Below are 26,070 nucleotides of genomic sequence, written 5' to 3'. Positions count from 1 at the left end.
CTTTTCTAATTCGTGACATTTCTGTGTTCTGTAAATCCAGTTATACCCATTATTGGTTTAGTCTAGAGAAGGGAAGACTGGAGAATATTCAAATAAGCCTAAAGCGATTTCATAGAATGATGGAGAAAATTGTTCACTGGGACCACTATAGCTAGAGAAAAAGTAATGGCATTAAGTCACAGCAAGGAAGATTTAGATCAGGCAATAGGAAAAGCTGAGGAAAGAGAAGATTATACTCAGCAATAAGTTACCTGGATAGTGTGCAATCTTAGAGCTACAAGTGCTTTGCAGGCAAATTGCTGTGAGGAATGCAGGCAGAGTAGAGGTACATCATCACTGTACAGGCCCTGTTTTCCATACTTCTGTGACTGAGGAGGAGCATCGTCCCTTCCAGAGCATCCTGCTCACCTTTATCGGGCTTAACAGTTATCAGCTGTTTCCTGTGATTCTGTAATTTTCATTAGTTGTGTACAAGAGTAATTCAGAGAGTCTGTGATGAATGCAGCTGACTAACAAGATATTGTGTATTCTTTAGTGGATTAAAATTAAAAATTCATGCAGCATGAAAGAAATAGTCATTATAGTTCAGTGGTCTCCACAGCCACTTGCCACCCACTCACCATGTCAAACTCAGCATGATATTATGTTAAGAATAATAATTATGCTTTTGCAGTATCATGGGAGCTCCTTAGCACTCCACCACCAGAGGTACAGGGAACTATCACGCTTATGTTCATAGCATTTGGATTGAGCTCTAAGTAGCTTCTTATTTCAGCTGTAGTGAAGCCGTTTCCAACTCCTACCTAGTGAACAAGGCAGGGAAGAAATAGGTTTGGAGAAACCAAGGGAAGAATTCCCAGTCCTGATTTGTTGTAACAGTAGAGTGTTTACCACAGATAAGTCCAAAGAGATGACTGGAGATAACAACCAGATTATGAGTCAAATTAAAAATGGTCTGTTAAATGCAGGTAAATTTTGATATTGAAAGATGTTTTGTGGATTTTCTTCATGGATAACCACCAGTTATAGAAGCGCTGTTAGTGAGTCTTGTCCTGGTCACTGGGGAACAGGCAGCTGGAGGCTGATATTTTTATGGATCTCACCAGGGTTTTGGCATCTATGAGGGTCTCTGATGAGTGTCATTGGGACCACACCACTTGGTGTGTGTTGCTGTTCAGCTAGAGCTCAACACGTGGCATTGTGTTACAGCAGAGCTGATGTGATGTGAGGCTGTTGGCAAAGGAAGCAGCCGTGGTCTCCTGGAGGTCTATGCTGGCCTCTCACTGCTGCCTGCATAGGACGTCTAAATTTTTTTCTGGACACAAGATACATTTGTGCAACTCAACTGACTTTGTAGAAAAGAAACGACTAACCGATGTACCGGTAATTTAGTTATTCATCATATCAGTAACTGACTTTTCTTACATATCATGATTGCTAAACCTGACCTTAGGGAGGGTGGGAAAAGGTAGGCAGAAGGAGGTTTGCATGCCATGAGGTTACAGCCTGAAATTGGGCCAGATTAAACATGTTGAGTGAGAGAGGCTGCCTCTGTTGTTCCTTTGTGATTTCTGAAGAACAGATTTTCAGTAGAGCCAGACTTTTACAGCCTGATCTGAGTAACAGCTTTCTCATCTTAAAAATAAGACTGCAACAAATTAATGGAGAATCCTTATCTGTGGTACTTGAGTTCATATTCTTAGTGGTTATTCTGTTTATTCAGAGCCATTTACTCCTCTTCATTGAGGAAGCATCCTGTGTTTGATCATTTTTACACGTATGGGACTGTTATTTGCAATCCAACTATCTCTGCAAATGTGATACATCACCTCCTAATATGGGACAGGTAGAGATCTGAAATGAGTTTTAAAGTTGCTGAAATTAGTTCTTTTAGCCCATACAGGCTTGAAATCTCCAGATGTGAAACGTGTTACTGGTTCCAAAACACACAGGAATCTTTCAGTTGTCAGCACAATGTATCAGCACATTGTGCGTTCCTTTGTGCTATTGTTTCTTGTGTTGGACCGAGATAAGAGGTAATTAGATTAGCTGGGTTCCTTTGCAACATTTGAAGTTCCACATTTTACAAAACTGTGCATGCAGGAGATTATAGTCATATACCAAAAAGAAAAGAAATTACAAGAAATAAAAGAGAACTCCCTAGTGGTCTTGAGCTTGTAAGAGCAACAGCTTTTTTAGAAATATGAGAAGGGAGCATGATATTGCTGGGGTGTTAGGGCAGAAGTTGTGCATGCAATGCTTCATTTTAGAAGGAGGTCAGCCAGCAAAACTGAAGTGTGGTTTAGCTTTGATAGGGTACTGTTCTGGCTCAAGAGTGGTTTAAAAAAGAGATCAGGAAGAAAGGATTAGTCTTGTAACAATTCTGAGTATAAATGCTCATGTTCATAACTGCAGAGCATAAGCTGGTGTGGCAGTACCCACAACCTGTTTATGGAGCCTCTCTGCCCTTGCTCTTGGTGCAGGTTGCCCTTAGTCCATCTGCAAAGACCTCCCTTTTTGCAAAAATATCTTTAGGCTTCATTCATGGAATGATACTTGCCTCCACACAATCTTAAATCAATAATTTAGAAATGATGGGTTGAGTTAGAATGTCCAATGAACACAGTCCTGTCTTTGTGTTGTTCCTTACAGAAATTCATAAGACCCCTTATCATATTAATCATATTAATCAAAACCAATAACATTTGCTGTTTTGTCTTTTACAGGTTCTCCAGCTGGGATCTGATATTCTTCCTCAGTACAAGCAAGAAGCTCCTAAGACTCCGCCACACATTATACTACACTATTGTGCTTTTAAGACCACTTGGGACTGGGTCATCTTAATTCTAACCTTCTACACAGCAATTATGGTTCCATATAATGTTTCCTTCAAGACAAAACAGAACAACATTGCCTGGCTTGTGCTGGACAGTGTCGTGGATGTTATTTTTCTGGTTGATATTGTTTTGAACTTTCACACGACCTTTGTTGGCCCTGGTGGAGAGGTTATATCTGATCCCAAACTCATAAGGATGAACTACCTGAAAACATGGTTTGTGATTGATCTTCTCTCCTGCTTACCATATGACATCATCAATGCCTTTGAGAATGTGGATGAGGTAAGTGATTGTAGTTCACCTCAAAAGGATTGTATTAATTAGGGATTAATTTGGGAGCATGCTCCCAGGCATATGGCAGCAATAAGAGTCACCTAAAGCTCTGTGCAAATCTGCAGGGATGGCTTTAAACTGCTGGGCTTTACCTACATAGCATTTGCTTGTTGGAGAAGAGGTGTGTTATGATTTCAGTACCATGTCTGAGTGTGTACATTAATGGATGTAGATTTTAGAATCACTTATTTGTCATACAAAAGCATTGTTGCATGCCTATATCAAAATGGGCTGGACCCTGCCACAACCTCCTTCTCCAGCTTAAACCCAGTGATTGCTTTTAAGCAGTCCTAATCTGTTGTTGGGCATACCAGTATTGCTTGATGTAAATAATCTGCTCTGGCTATAGATGGTGACAAACAATTTGAAGGTAAAGAATGCCTCTGAGCATTTTTAAAATTCTACATAGGATTACTTTTTGAACCATGCTGTAATTTGGGGGGTTTTGTGATATGTTTTAAATATCTGATTGAGAGCAAGATTTATCTCCTTTTTAAAAAAACATTTCTTGAGCTACTGTTGTAATTTTAGAAACTATATGAGGAGAGAAACCATAAATATCTTAAATGTATGCTGAATTAAAGCCTTTTAACTGCTAAATGTATTAACATTTATGAAATCAAACTTGCACTCTAAGATAATAGAGAAAACAAGCAATAACTATGACAAATAATACATACACAAGTCAGTGTAGAGAAAATTTGTTACTAATATGCAACTATAATGGCATTAGGACTTGTTTAAATTTTTCTCTAGAGCCTTTTATGTTTAGGACCATAAACAGATGAAAAAGCCTTTGTTCATTTTTTACTGTTTTAATAATTGTTTCTTAAAACACTGTTCCATGAGTTTCTTTGGGTTTGAGATTTTTCTTTAATTCTCAAATTCTATAGCTTTATATCTTCACTATATAAAATCTACTTTCTTATCTTTTTATTGTAATCTTTGGTGCAGATTTGGTAGTGTTCCTTTAAAATTCCATCCCTGTCTATGTGCTGAGTACCATCTTTTAACACGGTTCCATTTTATTTATAGCAAATATGACAGAAGTGATAATACTTGCAGCTTAAATTCAAGATCATATGAGGGCTGCCCGTCTGGAAGCAGGTTGTACAGTCAGGCTTTGTGAGGAGGAGGTATTATCAAGGTTGTAAATATAATACAGCTTTTAAAGATAACCAATTTGAGACTGAGGAACTTGATCACTCTAAAAATGCAGTGTTATCTGCAGATTTTTGTGCTTTAATATGCAAAACAGAAAATTTCCATGCCTGAGAAGTACAGATTTAAGCAATGAGCTTAACCCCTTTCTCTAGCATATAGATAAGAAATAAACAATCTACAGTATTTGTGACAGTGAAGAGAATCAGTGGCATAGTGCATTATAATTGAGACAAAGTGTCTAACTTTGGCCAAAATGTGGTTACAATAACAAGGTATCATGAAGTTCAGGGATCCTAGAGGTGCTACCATTTACAGAACCACAAAATGGCAGGGGTTGGAAGGGACCTCTAGAGGTTGTCTAGTCCATCCCACTGCTAAAGCAGATTAATATTCAAATAAATGAAAATAAACTCCTTTTTAATAAGAGAACCAGTAGTGCCATTTATTTCTCTTGAAATGGCGTGTTATGGCCTTGAAATCTCCAGCAGGCATTGGAGTATAACTGCTTATGTACTTGATTTCAAACCCCTACAACTAGTTTACCATAGTGCCTGAAAAGAATTGAAGTAATTTTGAAAACAGGTATGTAAACAGTCAGTTTCTCTTCCCTGGGTCTGCATTTTCCCTTTTCTCTGTCTTCTGAGGAAGAATTTTGGTGGGTTTTTTTTTTTGTGACATGTCTTCATTTATGACATTAAAGTCTTTTGAGCCAGTCACTGGGTTCAGGGTAGTTGTAGTTATATTAATACTCTTTATCTTCATTTGGCTTTTAACATTTATTTTAACTGATACTTCTTTTCTGGGATTTATCTCTTTGTCCCACTAGCAGTAGTGTGCTCAAACAATATTTAAAGAATAAGTAAACTGATAAGCTTAATTTGAGAGAAACATTCTGATTGATTGAGAGTATTTCCCTTTAGAAGGTGAGTGTGTCTTAAGGCAAGTAGGAGAGATAAAAAATTCTTTCAGCTCTAGATTCTGGTAGGTTTTATCTCTTTGTCTTGGGCATAAGGGCATTTGTCTTTGGCATTAAAGTTGGTGATTTTGACATTTCGGAAGCAGTTAACAGTAAATCAGAGCTTAATAGCAAAGGTCTTGGGGGCAAGTCATGGTGGTTCTTGGTATGGTGGTGAAGGGTGGACTCAATTTAGAGTGAATAGCCTCAAAAGCTAATTGAGTGAAACGTGACTTTACAAATTTCCATTGTCTGTCCCATCTCCATCCCTCCTTTTTCTACATAAAGCATCAAATGCACTTCTGTTAGTTATTAAGGAGACTACGTGAATAGGGAGCTACACCATTGCAGGCAGGTTTTTTTTCCTATCTACAAGCAGGTCTCTCACACATAAAGAAGGATATGACCAAGGAAATTTAGATATGTGTCTCTCATAGACAGACTGCTATATGTAATATAGCTGATTGAAGGCTCTCACACAGAGGCTGCTGAGTCGTTGTGTAAGATACTTTATGTACTTATGTGCTATTTTATAATATCAGAATTAAGAAAATTCATTGAAAGACTCAAAAAGGAGTGTGAAATGAGGAAATGTGCATTTTCTTACCGAGGGCTGCAGTTCTTCAAATGCAATCAGTCTTGGCCAGAGTAGGAATAGTGTCATGGGCAACATTAGGCCAAGGCCAGAATCTTGTGAAATTCCCACCTGAGGCAAACACGGCTGCAAATCAAAGTTATTTTGTTGTTGAGTGGTTATATAGCCTCAGTAGAAGGATATGATGAAAAGGATTATGACACACAAATTGAGAATTGAGGGGGGATTAAGATGATTTCAGGCAGAATTGTAAGGGTAGGCTTCCGTGACTGGAGTTACAGAGCCACACTGTTGCACTCTGCTCAGGGGGATTTAGATGTATGACAAGGAGAGGGAAAGGTAAGATAATGAGAGAGATATCTTGCACAGCACAGTCATCTAAGTTGATGTGGTGGATGAGGAATTAAGTGGCTAAGTGGTATTGAAAGGGTCGGAAAACAAGGTAAAATAGGCTGGAGAAAAATGAGCTGAGGGAGGGGGAAGTGGCATCCTTAGTGGGATACATACTTTATTTAAGAAAATTGGTAGTGTGATAGTCCTAGGAATCAGAAAAATGCATGACATCTTTTCTAATTGGGAAACATTGCTGACACTGAAATACATTCTGACTAAACCAAAGCTATACAGAAAACCTTTTATATATAGAAATGTGAGAAGAGATACTATAAAACATACTGAGGAAGCAACTCAGTTTTCAGAATGGAGGATGTGCTCAGCATCTCTAAAAAAAAGGAAACAGTCAGCCTAGTTTTGAAGTAAAAGGATTCTGACACTTCAGATTTAGTCCAAAAGTGCATGTCTGTATATCTGTTTTTTTTAAGTTAAAAAAGGAAAGTTTTGAGTAATGGGATATATCACAGAATCATAGAGTGGTAGGGGTTGGAAGGGAACTTTAGAGATCATCTAGTCCAACTCCCTGCAGAAGCAGGTCCACCTAGAAATGGCCTTTGGATCCAAAGATTTTGGGCACGTGAATTTCTAATTGTTATTAGTCTGTGAAGTGGATAGTGGCTGGAAGTTTGATTTTTGTCTTGAGAGTTATATGAAGTGATTCTGATTTTTTTCTTGTTATTATTTTTTCCCCTGAGCACTTACCTATATGTAAGAACTCTTCCATTGGTGTAAGAGAATTATATTACCTTGTGGTTTTGCCTTTATGTGTGTTCTGTCTAATAGAAAACCATCCAACCTCTGTTATTCTGAGCTACCAAAAGACTGTTTATAGTGTGAGTAACCGTTGGTTCCATATAGGTCACAACTACCAGAGTCACACTGTGCTGAAATTGGCAGCAGATGGGTTTACGTGGTCCCTGAGGATGCTGATCCCAGTTCTTGTTGAAATGTGGTCAAACCCAGGGAAATCAGGGTGCTTGGTTCTTGTTCCTACATAGAGACATGCAATTGGGAGTACCTGGAGCTGGAAAAACCTGAGGTATCCACACTCAGCTACGGGCATGCTGATACAGTTCTCCCTAGGGCTAGACTTGAGCCTCTGTAAATTAGTATATACAATATATATTCCCAATACTAGGTAGATGGACAAGCTTTTGGCCAAATGGAAACTGTTTCAACAAATTAAGCATTAACTACAGCTGAAAAAGCCCTTTTTGCTATTTGGAGAAAATATTGAGTGGGTTTTTTTGTTTGTTTTCTGGGAATTTTCACTGAAATTCATGATTTTCTGAGTTTGCAGTGAAACCAAACCTGGAACTTTCATTTCATCTCTGCCTGAAAATGACATGACACATATTGCAAAGAATGGTACATACATACAGCTAAACAGATGTTCTTCAAATGAGTTGTATAAAAGACCATCCTTTCTACAAAAATTAGTTTTCACGAGCCAATGGCTGGAAGTGAAAGCAGACAAATTTAAATGACCTAAAACTCTGAAGTTCTGTCTGTTGTTTACTAATGTAAGACTACAGGACCCAATGGCTTTTAAAAAGTTAGTGATCTGTGCAGAACATATTAAGGCATGGAATCCTTCTAATTGTAATCTTCTTTTAATTACTATTATTGATCTGCTTCAGTGGTGGCAGAGACTTCTTTGCATCACTGCAGTTAATAGCAACTGAAATAGCAACGTCTGTAAATGGAAGCTGATATACAACTAGTGTGGCTCTATTCACATCTGTAGTGCTGTAGTGAAAACGGTCCCTTTTCAGGAGATATTTGAAGAAGAATTTGTAAACACCAGTCTGAGTGGTATACACAAGATAAAGATAAATTTCTGTTTCAAGAGAGTGGCTTTTGCTCTGAAATAAAGCCTATGACTAGCTGCCTTTCTTGAATCTAAGTGGCTGACATGGAGAATATAATTCCCAGAACTAAATCCCTGCTGCAGCCAAGTGTTAAACTGATGAAAACTCCTAGCTGCATAATGACAGATGAACTAAACCTGGGACCTGGCATGTGTCTTCGTTTTGTAGTTGGAAGGCATTTATATGAAGAATACTGTCAGCCTGCTGTAGTATGCAGAAAACCACAATATAGTAATACAGTGACTTGAATACATTTAGATATAGATATTGTAGCCACCTTAGGCATATGTTATCTACATGGTTAACCATATTCACTCATGTTTGTTCTTCATCCATCATCCCTATTGTACTTAGTTGCAGAATTGCACCACATTTGTGCATTTGTTCCAGCTGAGGTTTTATTCAAGTTCTGCCACTGTTTAATTCTCACCTTTTTAAATGATATACAGGATCTGGGATATTTGTACAGGTTACCCTCTGGGGACACACAAATGTCAACTTGATATGAGGGGCAACTGGAGTTGATGCAGGGGGCGAGGGGAGGTTGAGCAAGGTTTTCCCATGAGATGGATGTGACCTGGTAGCCTCATGCTGCACTGCTCTGATGTGGATTATGGCATACTGAACTGTAATTACATGTCTCAATAGTCTCCTCCCCCCCCCTTTTTTTAAGTATATGTAACTGGGAAGCAGATGTGTGGTACAAGCCATTTAAATAGAGTCTTTAGTCAGAGATGCAGACTCCAGTTGCAGCAAGTTGTGTGTGGAGTGCTTTCAAGGGGAGCTTTGAGTCCTGTGATCCCTTTGCTTGCAAAAAAAGGCAAGGCTGACAAAGGAGATAAGACAAATGATAGAATCACAGAATGGTGAGGGTTGGAAGAGACCTTTAGAGATCATCCAGTCCAACTCCCCTGCAGAAGCAATTCCACCTAGATTAGGTCACATAGGAATATGTCCAGGTGGATTTTGAAGACCTCCAAGGAAGGAGCCTCCACACCCTCCCTGGGCAGCCTGTGCCAGGGCTCCCTCACCTCAACAGTAGTTTTTCCTTTTGTTTAAATGAAACTTTTTGTGTTCCAGCTTCCAACGGAAGAAAAATGATACCCCAATGTCCTGACACCCACTCTTTAGATATTTGTAACTATTCATGAGATCCCCCCCCAGTCTCCTCTTCTCCAGACTAAACAGCCCCAGTTCCCGCAGCCTTTCCTCATAAGGAAGATGCTCCAGTCCCCTGATCATCTTGGTGGCCCTGCGCTGGCCTCTCTCCAGCAGTTCTCTGTCCTCTTGAGCTGAGGAGCCCAGAACTGGACACAGGACTCCAGATGAGGTCTCACCAGGGCAGAGTAGAGGGGGAGCAGAACCTCCCTTGACCTGCTGCCCACACTCTTCTTGATGCATCTCAGAATGCCACTGGCCTTATTGGCCACAAGGGCACATTGCTGGCTCATGGTTAGTTTATTGTCAACCAGGACTCCCAGGTCTCTCTCTGCAGAGCTGCTCTTCAGCGTCAATCTCCAGCCTGTCCTGGTGCATGAGGCTGTTCCTCCCCAGATGCAGGACTTTGCACTTGTCCTTGTTGAACCTCATGAGACTCCTCTCTGCCCAAATGAAATAATCTGGTCAGATACTCACTGAAATAGTGTCCATGAGAGTAGTGCAAATTCACATTACTGAGATAATCATGTACAGAGCCATCAATGGGAGTATAAGAGTTGCAGACTTAGATGTGCAACTGCTCTGCACAAAAAGGAGCTGAGGTACAGCCTTGGAGAAATTAACTGCATGACTAATATCGGAATTAGCAGTTTTTCTAGTGAGACTGCCGTGTAACTTGGCATATTTTATTCAAGACTGATGTTACATCTACCCCTTGGCATTAGGAGTTTGTGTAGTTCCAGAAGAACATACAGAAAAAATTACAGTTCAGGTTATTCTCTGCAGATATTTCTTTGCTTCTTATTCCTGTATTGGCATAGGAAACTCATAGCTTGTTGCTAGCATTAAACTATCAGCTGAGTTCAGTATCCTGTTCAGATGTCCTAAATGTCACACACTTTCCTCTCTGTCCCATTCCATCTTCCATCCACCTTTCCTAAGTAAGTGAAAATTCTCAGATTTTTATGGCATCATCCTCCTTTTTTACCGTGTTTGAGCACACTGATGCAGTAACAAATAAATAGTTCAAGATGCCACATTCTCCTTAACTTGAATCTAGGAGAAATATTTTGAAATCACCCTTTTTATAACCTTAGTTATTCACCGTTTGAAATGTATTGCACTGTATATTTGTGCCATAAACAATTCATTATAATGTTATAGCTTATTGACGTTTGTTTGGGGGAGGGAAGAAAATCTCCCCTGTCCTCCTTGAAAAAAAAAAAAGATCAAGCAATAAATTTAGAGGTGCTTTCAGAGACTGCATGAGAAAACCTCTGTGCTTTCATTTTGCTGTATGGACTCTATTTCGTGCTCACTGCAGTAACTACGCCCATTGCTACTAGTGGTGCAGGGTCAAGTATTAAATGTGCTCTGCACGTTTCTGGAGTCAGGATCTAGATAGCTTGTGCAGAAGTAAAACTCTTTGATCCCTGTGGATTTACATAATTGACTGCAACTCTAAATTCAGATCTTAAAGTGGTGATAAATCAGAAATGTTGCTTTTTTATTTTTCTCATTCCAGCATTTTGATTTGTAACTATGTAACTTTATTATGTTGTTTACCTAGAAAGAAGGGGTTTTGAGGTATGTTGGAAGATTTATTTTAACATTAACTCCAGTAAAGAAGCATTAAGTAGCTAACCAGGGATTTGAGAGCTAAGCTCTATTTAAGTAGCTAAGCTAAAAAATTTCTTTCGGGAATGATTTGCTGGTTGAATTTAAAACAGCCTGTATATCCTTCTGGATACTCCTCCTGCACTGCACAGAATAGTACCTTCTGGGTATGTGCCTGCAGCCTCACCTGCTTGTGTTGGCAAGACTCACCGTTTCAGTTGTTCCCAAAATCTGTAGGCACTTGTTTTCTTTTGCATTGTGTACTATCATGTAACAGCTGCTCGGTGAAGATTGCCCAAGGTTTAGAAAAATGGCTCCCTTTTCACTGTTTCAGTACCAAATGCTGAGCTATACCTCAACTTTACAGAATCAACTAAGTGATTCATTAGGTGATTTTTAATTATTGGTGTGTGCATAATTGCTTATGGTGAGATAAATGTAATTAAAGTTTTGTCTATGCTGCTTTAAATAAAGTATTGGGACTGTATTTCAAAATGTACTAAGCATGGGATTCACCTGATGAGACACAGGGCTGGGCATAGTCCACAAGCAGACAGAGGCATGTTTGGGATATGGCTCCTTATGTTCTGAGATGCAGCTTCAAAATAGGTCTGAGGAGTCACCCTGCCCTAAAATAGATATTTTACACTATTGACTGTAATGACAAGATAGTGTGTCATTATCTATGTGCTAATGCTCACATGCAGACCATTCCACAGTACAGTTTAGGCTGAGGGGAGATGTATCCTCCCCTTGAGACTATATTTGCCTGACTTCAACTTTTCAAAGGATAAAAACCAAAGCACAAGAAAATAATAGGGGTAAAAGTCACGAGGACTTCTTGAGCCGCTGAGTTAGTTGCTTTGGTGGACAGATTCATTGTATCATCCTTCCCATAAATTGGTCAAAATTCACCTCCGTTCATAGTGTCCTCAAATCCATCTTAATTTGTCCTTGTGCCAGCCTTCTTGTTTAAATATTTCTTTTTCTTCCCTCTTGTTTATCTCTATAATGTGCTTAGAGAGATGTTTTTCTGCCCTTCCTCCAGCATAAATATGCCTCTTTTTCCTTCCTTAGTCTAAGCAAACTGATCTTGTCTAGAAACCTCATTTATGAAATGTTATGAAAATTTTCTTGGCCATTCCAGCTGCCTCCCTGAATGGAATTAAGTTTAAGTACATCTTTTTAGGGCAGAGCTGTACATATTACTCCAGACAGAGAATTCATCTTTGCTTTGTAGTTGGTGGTTGTTTTTTCCTCTTGACAGTGGAAACACTCAACCAATCCATCCTGGAACTGTATTAACCTCTTCTGTGAATGCAACCCACTGATTGCTCTGAGTCAGTATGGAATTAACCTGTATACCCAAATATTTCTTTTTCTCAGTAACTTTCAGCTAAAGATCTTTGTAGTTGTAGATTTTTTTTGTGAGTTTGCCCCTTGATGGATGCCTTGAGAGTCTCTATTGTTAAGCTTTATCACATTTCCCTTTATTCCCACACAGTTATTCTTTGCACTGACAGTGTGTTCCAAAGTTGTGCCACCAACAGATATTGTGACCATATATTTCTGCTTACTTCCCCAAGAAGCCAACAGAATCATTGAGAGTTGCCACTTGTAACCCTTCCTACACTTCATTTTAATGATTTTCATCTTGCCAGCCTTTTCACAAGTTCCTCAGTCACCTTACGGCCCTAGTTATGGTCCCTGTTTTCTCTACCTTTCCTAATAATTTTCCCCCTTGATTACTGAAATACTACATTTCTTTTATTTAGAAAATGAGGTGTGTTATCAGTGAAAGCTGTCAGGAGAACTTGGCTAGATCCCAGCTAACCTAAGCGTAACAAACCTATCACTGCACTGATTGCATTTTGATTTATCTCAATGTTTGTAATTACTCTTTCTCTTAATGTTTGTTCAGGTAACGTCTCTTTGTTTCCTCCTTGATGCATTAGCTTTTCTGGAAAACATCAACACCATCTTTGAAAACTAGAGCTAAGAATTAATTTAATTTGTAGCCCAAGCACGGAGTATTTTTACCTCATTTGCAACTTTATCACTTCTGTTGCTCTTTTTTCATTTATGGATATGAAGAATCTTTGGCTATTTGTTTTAATGTTCTTTATGAGGAAAAGTTCAACCTGATATTTGGCAATTCTCACTTCATTCCTATTCTTTTGACCCTATAAGATGTAGTCTCCATCGATTGTGTTTCTTATGTATTGTCAGTTTTCTGTTTCTGTTTTCTTCCTTTGTGTGGCTATTTACACATTTATAACCGAGTCCCAGCTTTACAAGTTTTTCCACTTCTCTGAGATACAACCTCTATTATATTTTGTACCTCTTGATTTAAAGTTCCAGGTATCCTCTACTGTCAGACTCTCACAGCCTAGTTGTGTTAATTTATTATTGTCTTTAATTGAATATACAATCAGTTATCATTTACCAGCTCCTGCCCTTTTGAGGTCAAGAACCCCAGTGTGGTTTATTTCCTGATTGTTCATTCTTTCATGGACGAATTCAATTCCTTCTTCAGTCCAATGGAGACTTCTGCAAAATTCTGTCAGAACCAAATGTAGTGTAGCATCACTTTTTATTGGATAATTTGCTATTCAATGAAAAAAATAAGCGTGCTATTGCACTGCAGAAAATCTCAGCCTACTGTTATTAATAGCATTTATTCTCCAAGCTCATATCGAGAAAGATAGGTCTCACAATGAGAGACTTATCTCTCTAATAACATAATACAAGCTTGGATGCTGCCCAGATCCAGCCTATCCAGATTTCTAAGGACGGGTTTAATTTCTCCTCCTGTAAGCTGTGTAAGTGATAGGCTTCAGCTTCTTTGTATTCATTGGGAGGGGAGAGAGACAGCTCCAGGAGGTGATTCATCCCATCGCTGTCTGTCAGAGATGGATTGGGCAAATCACTCTTCTGACATGCCTCTCTTCACTCACCAGAGAGGAAAGCTGGAGAGTTCACATAGACTGGATGGTCGGCTGTAAGATTGCAGCATTATGTGAGAGGAATCCCAACCCAGGAGGATGGTTAGAGCTCAGTCATGGTGTGGCTGTGGCTTGTGCAGGTGTGCTTGAGCTCAGCATACATGAAATCATTTTGCTGTTGCATGGAGATAAAGAGCTCAGCCTGGGCTGCAGACTCCTCAGAGGATTTGGTCACTTTAATGGCTAGGTTTGCTGAATGCAGGTCACTGTAATTGCTTGCGTCTAGCAACTCTAAGCATATTGGCTTAAATTTAGCTTACGAAGGGTCTGTATATACTGCAGTCATACCTTTGACTCCAGTGTCAATATGCCTTAAAGCATTTCACAGAAAGGTTCCCAATTCTGGTTCTTGGCCACTCCATAAATTCTTCAAAACCACAATGTGCTGAACATGAAAACAGTGAAAAGCTAGCTCTTCTTTTTGTTTTGTTTTGTGGTTTTGTTTGGGTTTTTTCCCCCTCTGACCTTTTCCAAGGCAGTGCTTTTTGTTAAATGATGCAGTACTGATCCCCATTTTCAGAGCTGGGACGATTTCAGTTTCAGAACACATTTAAAATGCATATTTCTTTTTTTGTTGTTGCTGTTGCATATGTGCCCACAGCTAATGACAAATACATAAAAAAATCATGGAGTGAAATCTAATAAAAAAATTGCCTGGAGTTAAAAACACATTGGTTCCCTAATTAAAAAAGAAAAATGCACAAATTTACCATCTCAGCATACTGGAATTTAATTTTGAGGTTTGAGCACATTTTAGTATATTTAAATGGTTGAAAGTACTGGCTAGTTTTGGTTTTATTTTACTTTTAAAAACATTTATGCAATAATTCCCTACTGCAGCAAAGACTTATTAGATTAGCAAGTAACTAGCTGATTAAATCTTTTATAGGGATGCATGCAGTTCTGCTATTGTGTTGCTCCTTTAGTGTAGAACAGACTCTACTCTGTCTGTCCTGATTTAGGAGGACATCTCTGGCACTCATATGAACGTGAATGATTTCCTGCATTTGGTAACCTTCCTTTTCCTTTAGTGGCAATGTTCCCTTTATCCTCTTGCATGTTTGGCTCTCAGCTCCTGTATAACATGACTTTGACAGCTTCATCCTTCCTGTTGCCTGGCTTATCAAGGATTCATTAAGCGCACGAGAACTGAGCTGCCTGCTCTTGCTCGAGGTGCAGAGGTCTGTTCCCACAGCGTGTATCCCAATTGCAGGAAAGAATTATTTTAGCCTTTTGATGAGAAAACTAGCCTATTGCAGACACACAGCTTAGACACTTCTTTCATCCCAGAAGACTGAAGTTTGACAATTTGGTAATATCTAGGATGGGAAATGGCAAGATTCAGGTAATTTTAATAGGAAGGAGTGATCCTCCTGCATTTCAGACTGAGTGCTGTCATCACTTATGTCTGCACTATCAAATTGAACTTCCTTTCTTAGTATATCAAGACAATGTGAGAACACAGACTTGCAAGGCCCTTATCTCAATAAACTTGGGCTTTATGTAATTATCAGTGGTTAATTTAATTCCAAAGTTGAACATCTATTCCTCAAAAATGTCTTTCTGGAAAAATTCAACATTGTCTACATCCTTTGCTGTGGCTTCAGCTGCCTGCTACGTAGAAATGGCGGTACAAAAAGGGCTGTTTGAGAGCTACTGCTTGTTTTCTCTCCTAATCCAATGGCCTTAGAAGTCAATGGGAAAATCTGCTATGACTCACACTTGGGACACTGAAGTTGGTGATGGGTATCAGATATGAATTTGGTTCCAAACTTGACACATTTTAAAATACCATTCTTGATTAGATGTTTTTTCAGTTAAAGTATTTCTACATCTTGGATGACTGAAGATGAGCAAGCTGAATGACCTTGTCTGATTAAGACGTGATTAAATACAGTAGTAAAAACCTCAAGAGGCAGGATTGGATGGTTCATAACATAACAAGATGTTGTCAGTCAGAGAAAATGGACCAGCAGATACTGTAGACAATTGGCCCAATTGACTAAATATGGCAATAGAGTTACAAATGCTCCTTCTAGAAGGCTCAATCTTCGGCATAAAAAATGTGTGTTATCTATGTGATACTGCTGCCAAACAGGATTACATGCTCCATTCAAGGTTTCTGATCACCTCTTTGTTCCTTGAGTGCTGAGATTACTTCAGTTAGAGCAGATGCTTATCATTTAGTAGTAAGGTTTAAAAAATATTCATTATGGAGCATAAGTACAGTTAACAGAAAAATGAAATTGAAGGCAACCAGCAATCAATTGAGTTTAGAACACTGGATTTCTGAATAGCCTTAATGAATGAACTTAATTCAAGGCAGTTAGCCTTTCACATAATTTCCACCAGAGAGATTGTTGCTGAATCTTAGGCAGAGCTTTGGGTGTTTATGACTGTCAGGAGATATTTCAGTATAAAGCTATTGGCTTGACCCGAGGCAGTACTGAAACAGTGTGATGGATCATATGTTCATTTAGTATGTGCTTAATTGCTCTTTCCTAGGTAGTGTTTTATGGAGTAGGCTTTTAAAGCTTACAATATTATTTTTGTATTTTGCAAGATTTGGTAGATATGAATTGCGAATGCTCAAGAAATATATCTCTGATTTCTTAACTGTAAAGTAGGGGATGAGATTGAACTGGCTTTAAGATATACAATGAAACTTACATAAAGGAATTACTATTTGGAAGGAATACATTTCAATGACAACTAAAATGAAACATTTCTCTTTGTTTTATACATAAAAGATGTGATTGTTATCTGTGCTTAGGAAAAAAAATAATCACAGCACAAACTTTCTCTTAGACTTTGAAGTAAATGCTGAATTTTTATATTAATTCCACAACTGCTAAACTGTCCATGTAACTTAGACGCAATGTGGATGAAGCATGGAGTGTCAGCACTGTAAACTCTCCTGATCAAGAGTTGACTCTTGGTTTAGGTTTGTGCAGTAGAAAGTGCTGTGTAAGCCTTGCCACTGGGATGAACTTAACCTATCAGGTACAAAAATGTGACTCAAAGGTTTAGAAGCCAGGTCTCTAACTCCTTCCCTAGCCTTTATTTTGGTTATGAACAGAGACTCTTTAAGTGGAAATAACATGGACCTCCTTGACCAATGCAATGGGACCTGATCCTACAAAAAACACCTTGCTGTTTCCTCCCTTTGATTTCACAGCAAGTTGTAAGCTCTCAAAACCCTAATTCACTGACACCCACTGCAGATGTATTTAATGAAATATACTATTAAACTACTCTGCAGTGGTTTTTTTTAAATGTAGATATCCTTACTCAATGGTCGTTTGTGCAATGAACATTGTAGGAGACTTAGATTTTACTGGACAAGTTGACTGTTAAGAGTGCCTCACAGGCTTAAACCCCAAAATAAATAAGTACATATACATTTAGGTGGAAACAGGCGTGATAAACTAGACCAGTGTCTTGTGTAAATGCAGAATACAGAAATGAAAATGGGAAAATTGCACTTCCCTTCGTTGTGTTAGTCATCATGAGAGCCTGAATGCAAACATAGAACTTCAGTTTATTAAGGATTTGGGGATCTGAAACAAATTCCAACAGTATCTGAAAAGGATACAAGAACTTTGTTAAACAGATTATATCTAGAAATATCAGATGTATGTTACACTTCAAACATTAGTTGTGAAAAGTAACAGAGATGCGAAAGAGATTAATGATTTTCTGGTGTGGAAAACTCCAGAAACTCCAGCCTTTTGCTATTTGATAACTTAATTAGACAGTGTTTTGACTAGACTGATTTGATAATGATGCATAGAAAAGGGCAATTTAATCTTGGCATAGTAACTCGGAATGTTTGCCTCATTGCTTTCTGTGTCTTAATTTCTACTTTAAATTAAATGTCTTCAGCTTCTGAATGTTTTATATTAGAAACCTTCCTTTACAAACCTTCTATTTTGAGCCACTAATTAATTTAATGCACGAGTTAGGTATATCATGGGATTGCAATAGATCAGGAACATATTTTTCTTCTCTTTCTGCATCTATAAACTCTATTAAAATACTTTGCGAACCATTTGTGCATTGAGGAGGACATAAACATTTCTTGTTCCCTCTCAGATGTTTCTATTAACTTTTTGATGGTTCCTGTACATCTAGTCCCTAAATATTTTTACTCCCATTTATTTGTACTTCATTTATCTTGTGTGGAAAAAAAACCGACACCACTGCTCAAACACTTCAGGAAATTGCTTTAGGAAAATATCTGCAATATCTGTTGATGGGAAAGGAATTTAATCCTATACACAAAGGCATGTGGTTTACTTGCCAGTGCCATGGGGTCTGTATTGCCCTGTATTGCTCACTCAGGAAGGAGATGTGCCCAGAGTTGTTCCATATTAAGTCAGTGAGATTTCTTATCAATAACAAAGTATGCAGAGCTATATTAACAGTGAAGCGTAATACAAAGTGGAGGCTTTTTGATTAGAGGAAGTGACCCAGCCACTCTCTGGTGGATGAGCAACAATAGGCAGAGTACTCTGTAGTAACCTGTTACAATTACTTTCTGACCTTTCTCTTTAGCATCACTTAATGCTATGGATTAGTTGAAGTAGGTGGACCTCCATTTTGGACAGAATAGCAGTCCTCTGCTTAGATTTAGTAGAACACCGTTCTCTGAGAAGTTTCAAGAAGACTCTCCTTGGATATTTTAATTCCATCTGACCTCGTTGAGGTCAAAGCAGAGCCTCATGTTTACTTCAAACTGGCAAAGCATCAAATCACTCCTTTCTGTAATAAACATGCCGTTTCTCACTTTGGATTAAACAGAACTCTTCTGTTATTTGTAAAGACTGAGCTTGAATGAAGTAATTTATCCACCTAATGAGTGCCAAACTTGATTTACCTTGATGAGTACAAAAGTACTGGAGGGGAAAGAGGGTTTGATCTTGTATTCTGTCATCTGGGACGGGAAAAAAATGTACAGAAAGATTTAAAGCAGATGCAGAAATTATTGTATGGCCTTCTATGTGAAGTATTTCAGTGATTTTTCTTCATTTCTAGGGGATCAGCAGCCTCTTCAGTTCCTTAAAAGTGGTGCGTCTTCTACGACTCGGTCGAGTTGCCAGGAAGTTGGACCATTATCTGGAATATGGTGCTGCTGTACTGGTACTGTTGGTGTGTGTATTTGGGCTGGTGGCCCACTGGCTAGCCTGCATATGGTACAGCATCGGGGACTACGAAGTTATAGATGAAGTCACTAATACAATCAAAACAGATAGTTGGCTCTACCAATTGGCCCTGAGTATCGGGACACCATATCGATACAACACCACTGGCTCAGGGCAGTGGGAAGGAGGACCCAGTAAAGACTCGTTGTACATATCCTCTCTCTACTTTACCATGACAAGCCTTACAACGATAGGATTTGGAAACATTGCACCAACCACTGATGGAGAGAAGATTTTTTCGGTGGCCATGATGATGGTTGGCTGTAAGTACAATTTGATTTTATCGTGTTTTAAGGTAGTTGTATAACTAGAATGATGGCTACGTAGCAGCCTTACTGTAAGCTCTCTTGATATCCTAAAAAAATGTGAAGTACTTGTAAATAATCATGAAATGAACTTGGAATGATTGAAAGCAGGAACTGAAGTTGTGTAGTTGCAATGGCTTTGGAATTGTTTGAGAGATTAAGTGTAGTACATAGGTGATACGGTTTTATCTTGAGTTCAGGGCCTCTTCTTTATGCTTTGAAGATAGCTGGGATTGTGTTTGAAAGGTCTTGACTGGAATTTGGTGAAAAGTTGTAATGTATGTTCATATTCAGGTCATCTGAGTGAGTTTTACTCATAAACTTGTGCTGGCTTGGAAACGTTAGAAGTGGTTTTAGCTCATTTAGTGATTCCATAAAGTCATTTTGCACTTTATGGCACTGGTTTGACTTACAAGTCCTTGTTTTACCTGCTGAATGTAGTATCCTTTGTCAACAGCAAAGCTTAGAAGTGAAAAAAAAATCATTAAGACACTATATTGCACCTTTTCTCTGCTTACTGCTTCTTTTGCAGCTCCACTGAAACAGTCTAAAAACAATAGTGGTAAGGCACATTTCTCATTTTATGTTCTGCCAAGGTTAGACCGCTGAGCAGTAATCCAAGTTAACAGGAATCTTCAACATATAGTAAAGACTGCTGAAAATGTTAATGTCATTTAGGAGAATTATTTTTCTGATAAATAATTATTGGTATTTCTGTGATGCTTTGTATTTTCTGAGCTCTATGCAAACACTAAGCAATTATGTAACAAGACAGCAAACAAAACCTTTTGGAAATAAGATCTGCATAATGTCTGTGATAATTATCTCAGCTAACACTTTGAGCTCATCTCAGAGAAATACTGAACTATAAAAAGGAAGTTTTCTTGCTACAGTCTTTCTAGATCTTTAGAAGATTAAAGCCATTTGTTTGGAGATTTTTAAATGCTTTTTTAAAGAGAAGTTGCAGTTTTAGGACTCTGCTTGCAGCGTGGTGCAATGATATCTCTGCTGAACAACATCTTTACATGATGGGTTGATGTATTTCAAAACATTTCAAAGTCCATAAAAAGCAAATCCCCAAGCTAGAACATTAATGAGCTATTGCAGCTAAGCCATAGAAAACCTATAGATGCTGATTAGCCATTTGTTGAAACTGCTTTGTGGTATTTACAGAAGGCTGGGGGTTTGGAGAAAAAAGTGGATACAGAACATTTTAAACACTGTAATATTTACTTCTCTTGTGTTTTGTGGGGACTTCTGTTGCCCTGCAGAAGAGTGTGGCACAAAAGGAACCAAGCAGCCGTGGTAAATCATTTAAAGTGACGTGAGAGTCATAAAACCATAATGAATAATAACAATAATATTATTGATAATAACATAGGTACATGACCTCAGTAAGTGAAAAGCAAATGGAGCTTGTAATCTGCTTTGTATTTATTTGGGGTGGATTGTACTCTTGCTTTTTTGTCTCAGAAACACATGTTAAAGATTGAAGATAAACATGGCAGAATCAAAGTTGACATTTACAGCAACCTATGTACGTGTCACTGGCTGAATTAATAGTTTTTATAAGTGTTACCTAAAAAATTATTAAATGTACATGTCAGATTTATAAGTGGTACCTGTAAGCTTAGTCATTGGAAAACCTTGAGCAGGTTTATAGGCTTTTGGGCAAAGTCAGAAGTGGAATCTAAAATTCAAGAAGCATGGCAAAAGGACAGCTAAGTTGATTATTACATAAAAATAATGCTGTGAAAATAAAAGTGGCTTCTGTTGTGAGTGAGGTTTAGGGCATGTGTCCTCCAGGAAGGCTACAGACAGAATAAACCTTCTTTATAGATCATTTGCGAATGTAATCTGCTCAATTATGATCAAATGATTGAATCTTTCACAAACTTGACAGTGAAGATTTGAAGATTTTCAGTTCATGTTCATGAGTATAATGACTGCTTGGTTGGTTAAATACTAGTTAGAAAATATGCCAGCTTCCAAATAGATAATGGTCATGGGCTTTATGCTTTCAGTCTTTCTGCAAAGAGATCAGGCCTACAGCAATGCAGAAACATGCTTTGCAGTGGCAGTTGCTGAAAACATGACATTCTGGACACCAAAATGGGATGGAAAGGCACAACAAAGAGCCAACGGGAAATGCAGTTTCTCAGGCAAAGTGACCGTTGAGCTTGGGGAAAGGATTTGGCCTCAAGAAAAGGTGTAACTAAGAACTGAAAATTATTCATTTGAACTGCTTTCAAAGCAAGATGTTTCAGTTTTTCTCTTGAAAAAGTGTTTGAGATAAACATTAAGCAAAATGCAATTACAGTTCAATCAATAAAAAACTCCGGTCCCTGAATCCTGCTGTAAGCAGAAAGAGGCTGTGAAATACTTTTGGTAGTTTTCCTGAAAAAGTTTACTAATACCAAAGTTGATATTGGCAGCATCTTTGCTAACAGACTGTGCCAAGTAAGTGTCTTAAATTTAGCCCTGGAATCAGAGATAGTAATTCGTCACAATCCCAGCTGCCTACTCATGCAAACTGCAGATATGAAAGAAAGTCTTTGCTGCGTTGTCACCTAGCAGCTCCTTGTTCTGCAAGCCCCAAGTTTCCTATTCATGCTGGCAAAGTTATCAGGATTTGGGAGGAGTATTTGGAGAGATTTGCAAATCCTTCTGGTGGGCAGGATTGCAAAATGGTGTATTTGTTAAAAATAGCCAAGTTAAGATTCTGTAGCTGCTGATAAAGCATTACTCAGTGCGGGGCAGTGGTGGGGGAAACACAGATGAAAGAGGATGCTTTTCAGTTTGACTGGCAGTTTGTCACTTGGGTTGTCACTGAGGACAGAATCAGGTGGGATATTTAGACTGAAATACATCACCTGTCTTGATGGAAAGAGAGCTTTGAATAAGTTAACCTGATGTTCTGGAGATTACTTCAGATTTCTTTTTGCCTCACTTGCTTATTCTTAATGTCCAGTGCTGTTCAGCAATATTTGTTTTTTGTGGCTTCTTGACACTTGAAAAACTTAAAATAGCAAACGTAAGGCATCCTATGACAAGGGAGCAGGGCTTTTTCCAAAGGTTATTGTTTAGATACCTATTCTGCATTTGCTGCCTAGAGTTGCTGAATATGCATTGAAAAGATGATTTTTGTAGTGCCTTTTGTGTTGATATAGGTCATTTCTTCCCCTCTGTACAGAACGTAATAAATAGGTAGTTCTGTTGGATCCTTTGAATGGACCAGGAATCGTTTATCATTCAGGAAGGACCTTTCTTGTAAACCTCCCATTATCTTCTGTCAGCTCACAGCCTCTAGCAAGAAACTCAGCTGCTGCTGCTGCTGCATGTTTCTGTAGCTCACAGGCAGGTCTTAGGTTTCTGCAGCACAGCCAGATGCAAAATTTACTGGTTTTGTGACTTTCACAAAAGGAATGTATTAAGAAAGAAGCCAGAAAGATACTTTTGGTTTATGCTCCAGCTCAGCACAGCCAGGACTTCAGAGAACAGAAAGTCTGTAAAAGGGAAAAAGCATGTTGAGGAAAGTGGCAATATGGCAGGGTGAACCAGCTTGAAAATTCTGGAGAGATGGGGTTTTCTGAAGAAACAATTGTGGATGTTTAAATGACAGGAATTTGTGAACTGCCATGTCTTCTTCCCTCCTATGCTTCCATGGGGAGAAAAGTGGCCAGCTTCCCAGCTTGCAGCTCAGAAGGGCTTGGGTACACTTCTGCATGTTTCTTCTGTAACCTGGAACAATCAGTTTCCCCCTGTCCATGCACAACACTTAAATTGCTCTAAATGACATACAGCAGATTGCAGAGTCAGTCTCGCCTCATAAATAAGGCATTTACAGGAGTTTATTCATCCAACTGGATGGGCCCAACCCAGCACATACTTAATCTAAGTAATAACAGAAATCCAATCTATTCCACTGGTCACTGAATTGCTCTGATGATCCTTGCTGCAAGGATGTAGGTGAGGCATATAGGGACATGGTTTAGTAGTGGACTTTGCATTAATAGGTTAACAGTGGACTTGATGATCTTAAAGGTTTTTTTCCCAACCACAGTGAATCTATGTTTCTCAGATATCGAAGGCAGGAGTGTCAATGAATGTTGAATTCTTCATTGTTTCTAAGGATGTGAATGTCCCAAAGGAATCTCTTAGTCATGCATCGGTCACCAGAAGAGCTGAGAAAGGATGCTTTGTTGTTCTTGCTTTTGGGAGATACTTAAAAACATAGCTTGTTTTAGCTTCTGTTGACTTCCAGATTTATAGGAAGGTGGTTGTGGGGGGGGATACTGTTTTTAAACCATTAGTTTTAAATTATAATGAAAACAGCCTTGTTAATTCAAGTTGGTTTTATGTATGAGCAGAAGAATTTGTTGTGGCAATTGTACAGGATACTTTCTCTGGAAGATTGGTTGTTTCTGTCAGCTAGTGGAGTGATTTCACAGAATCTCAAAGACTGGAAAGCACCTTGAAAGATCATCCAGTGCAACCCCCCTGCCAGAGCAGGACCTCCTAGAGTAGGTCACACAGGAACTCGTCCAGATGGGTTTTGAATGTCTCCAGAGAAGGAGACTCCACAACCTATCTGGGCAATCTGTGCCAGTGCTCCCTCACAGTGAAGAAATTCTTCCTTGTATTTCTTTGGAACCTCTTATGTTCCAGCTTGTACCTGTTGTCCCCTTTCCTATCATTGGCCATCACTGAGAACAGCCTGACTCCATCCTCCTGATACCCACCCTTTATGTATTTGTAAACATTAACGAGATCACCCCTCAGTCTCCTCTTCTCCAAGCTAAAGAGCCCCAGCTCCTTCAGCCTTTCATAATATGGGAGATGCTCTAGAAAACTCTTTCCAAAACTCAGTTCTAATCTCATGGCTTGAAACGTTGACTTCTTGTTTTCATCTTAAAAATACACAGGATGATGATTTGCAGGTTGGAAAAGAAAACAGATGTGACTTGTGTCGCTTTGACCCCAAGTTGTTATTGTTCAGGGGAGAGATGATGAAGGGAAGTGTGGGTGGATTCCTCTTGATACCCTGCTCTGCTTTGAATTTTACTAAATGGAGAGAATAGAACATGCTCTTTGCTATTGAGATCGGGTGAGATGCTCTCATCCGAGCCACCTCCAGTTCTAAAATCTTCTGCATTTTGAGCAGTGGGCAAATGACACTGAAAAGCTGCTGGTTGCTCATGGCACCTTTCCATGCTGTTCCTCAGCTCTTGTTCTGGAGTTGTGACATGAGCTGCTGCGGGCTGTCAGTCATTCCCCCATTGATCTCCCAAAAGCTAATTCATTATTCAAGGGGGTTCTTTCATTGTTCAAGTAACATTAGTCAGCTCCCTGCCAATATATGGTAGTTAGCCACTTGACTACTGTTTGTGTGAATCATGGAGGTTTATCTAGTAAATTTGTTAAGCAGTAGCTAAGCCCACGCACTGACACAACAGTGTGTAATTGTAGGAAAGTGCCTGTCTGGCAGACTACCAGACAAGCAGTCCCAAGAGTCCATAGGATTTAATTTTTGATCCTGAGGAAAGTGTATGTGTAAGATAGCACCTTCTAGCAAAAATCACTTCCAGTAATGTAGATTAAATATTTTATTTTGTAAAGCAACAGACAACAATGTCAGAAGGCTTTACATTTGTAGGACTTGATAGGCTTGAGTGTTTAGCTATGGTTGAAATCCAGCTCTGCTCGAAGGGTGTCCTACAAGAGTCAGTCCCTTGTAAGGGCATTTTCTTTTCCTGCAGCAATTTGGGATGTGGAAGAGACACAGCTCTGCACCACATATCCAGGAGCCACAGGAGGGTTTAACCTCTTCAGCAATAGAGGATTTGTGCCAATTTCTGAGCTGCTCCTTATAGTTTCTTAAAAAGTGAGCCCTGCTCATATCTGTTTGAAAAAGAACATGGACCTACTAGTGAGCTCTTCATTGTTTCAACTACCTACATTTATAATCCTCAAGCTGTGTTTAGCAGATGGGCTTGCAGGGATGCTTCCACAGCAGTCAGTGTGAAGTGTCTGGAGAGCTGGGTGGCAACCTGCACTCCCTGGAAGGATCACTTGGAGGTTATTACCAGGTTGGACCTGGCGAAGTTCTGAATGTCCTACAGAATATGGCTTTGATATAGGAGTTTCTTACTTCTTCATGGTCTCCTATATTGTACAATGTCAATCTACAGCATGGTTTGACAAAACTGCCCTGAAGGAGACCACTGAGAGGAGGGCACAAGGGTGCTTCCAAACTACTCCTAGTTTAGCTCTTCTGTGTGCATCTGCTTTCCTCCTGTTCCTCTGCACAAGCACATGTCCACCTGGAAAGGCTGCAAAGTCAGCTGTACATTAGTAACAAAGTCTCAGAGTATTCTATTTAAGAGAGGTGGAGATTGTCTGGAGGAAATAATTCTTTTCTAATTGGACTTCTCAGAGATAAAGGCCTAATAGAGGAGGAGGAGGAATTGTTGATGTGGGGACTGCCTTGCAGTAAAGAACTGCTTGACACAGAGTGGTTTTAAATATCAAGAGATGGTGCCAAGAATTTTTTCAGAAGACTTGATTTGGGTGTATTTCTAGCTGTCTTTTTCTGAGCAGGCTGGTATTTGATCTCATTACCGAAATACCACT

General features: G+C 39.0%; 1 protein-coding gene across 1 annotated transcript in view; it reads left to right on the top strand.

The window, feature by feature from the left end:
- The window catches only part of KCNH5 (potassium voltage-gated channel subfamily H member 5), a 153,608-nt gene that overhangs the window by 42,335 nt on the left and 85,203 nt on the right, over positions 1-26,070 (top strand). The window contains exons 6-7 of the mRNA XM_061998186.1: positions 2,727-3,119; positions 18,966-19,395. Of these exons, the coding sequence (XP_061854170.1) occupies positions 2,727-3,119; positions 18,966-19,395 (823 nt within the window). The remainder of the gene's footprint in view (positions 1-2,726; positions 3,120-18,965; positions 19,396-26,070) is intronic.

Source organism: Colius striatus, chromosome 6 (assembly GCF_028858725.1).
Source record: "Colius striatus isolate bColStr4 chromosome 6, bColStr4.1.hap1, whole genome shotgun sequence".
NCBI lineage: Eukaryota > Metazoa > Chordata > Aves > Coliiformes > Coliidae > Colius > Colius striatus.
Note: the sequence above shows the minus strand (reverse complement) of the source record. Positions and strands in the feature narration are given on the sequence as shown.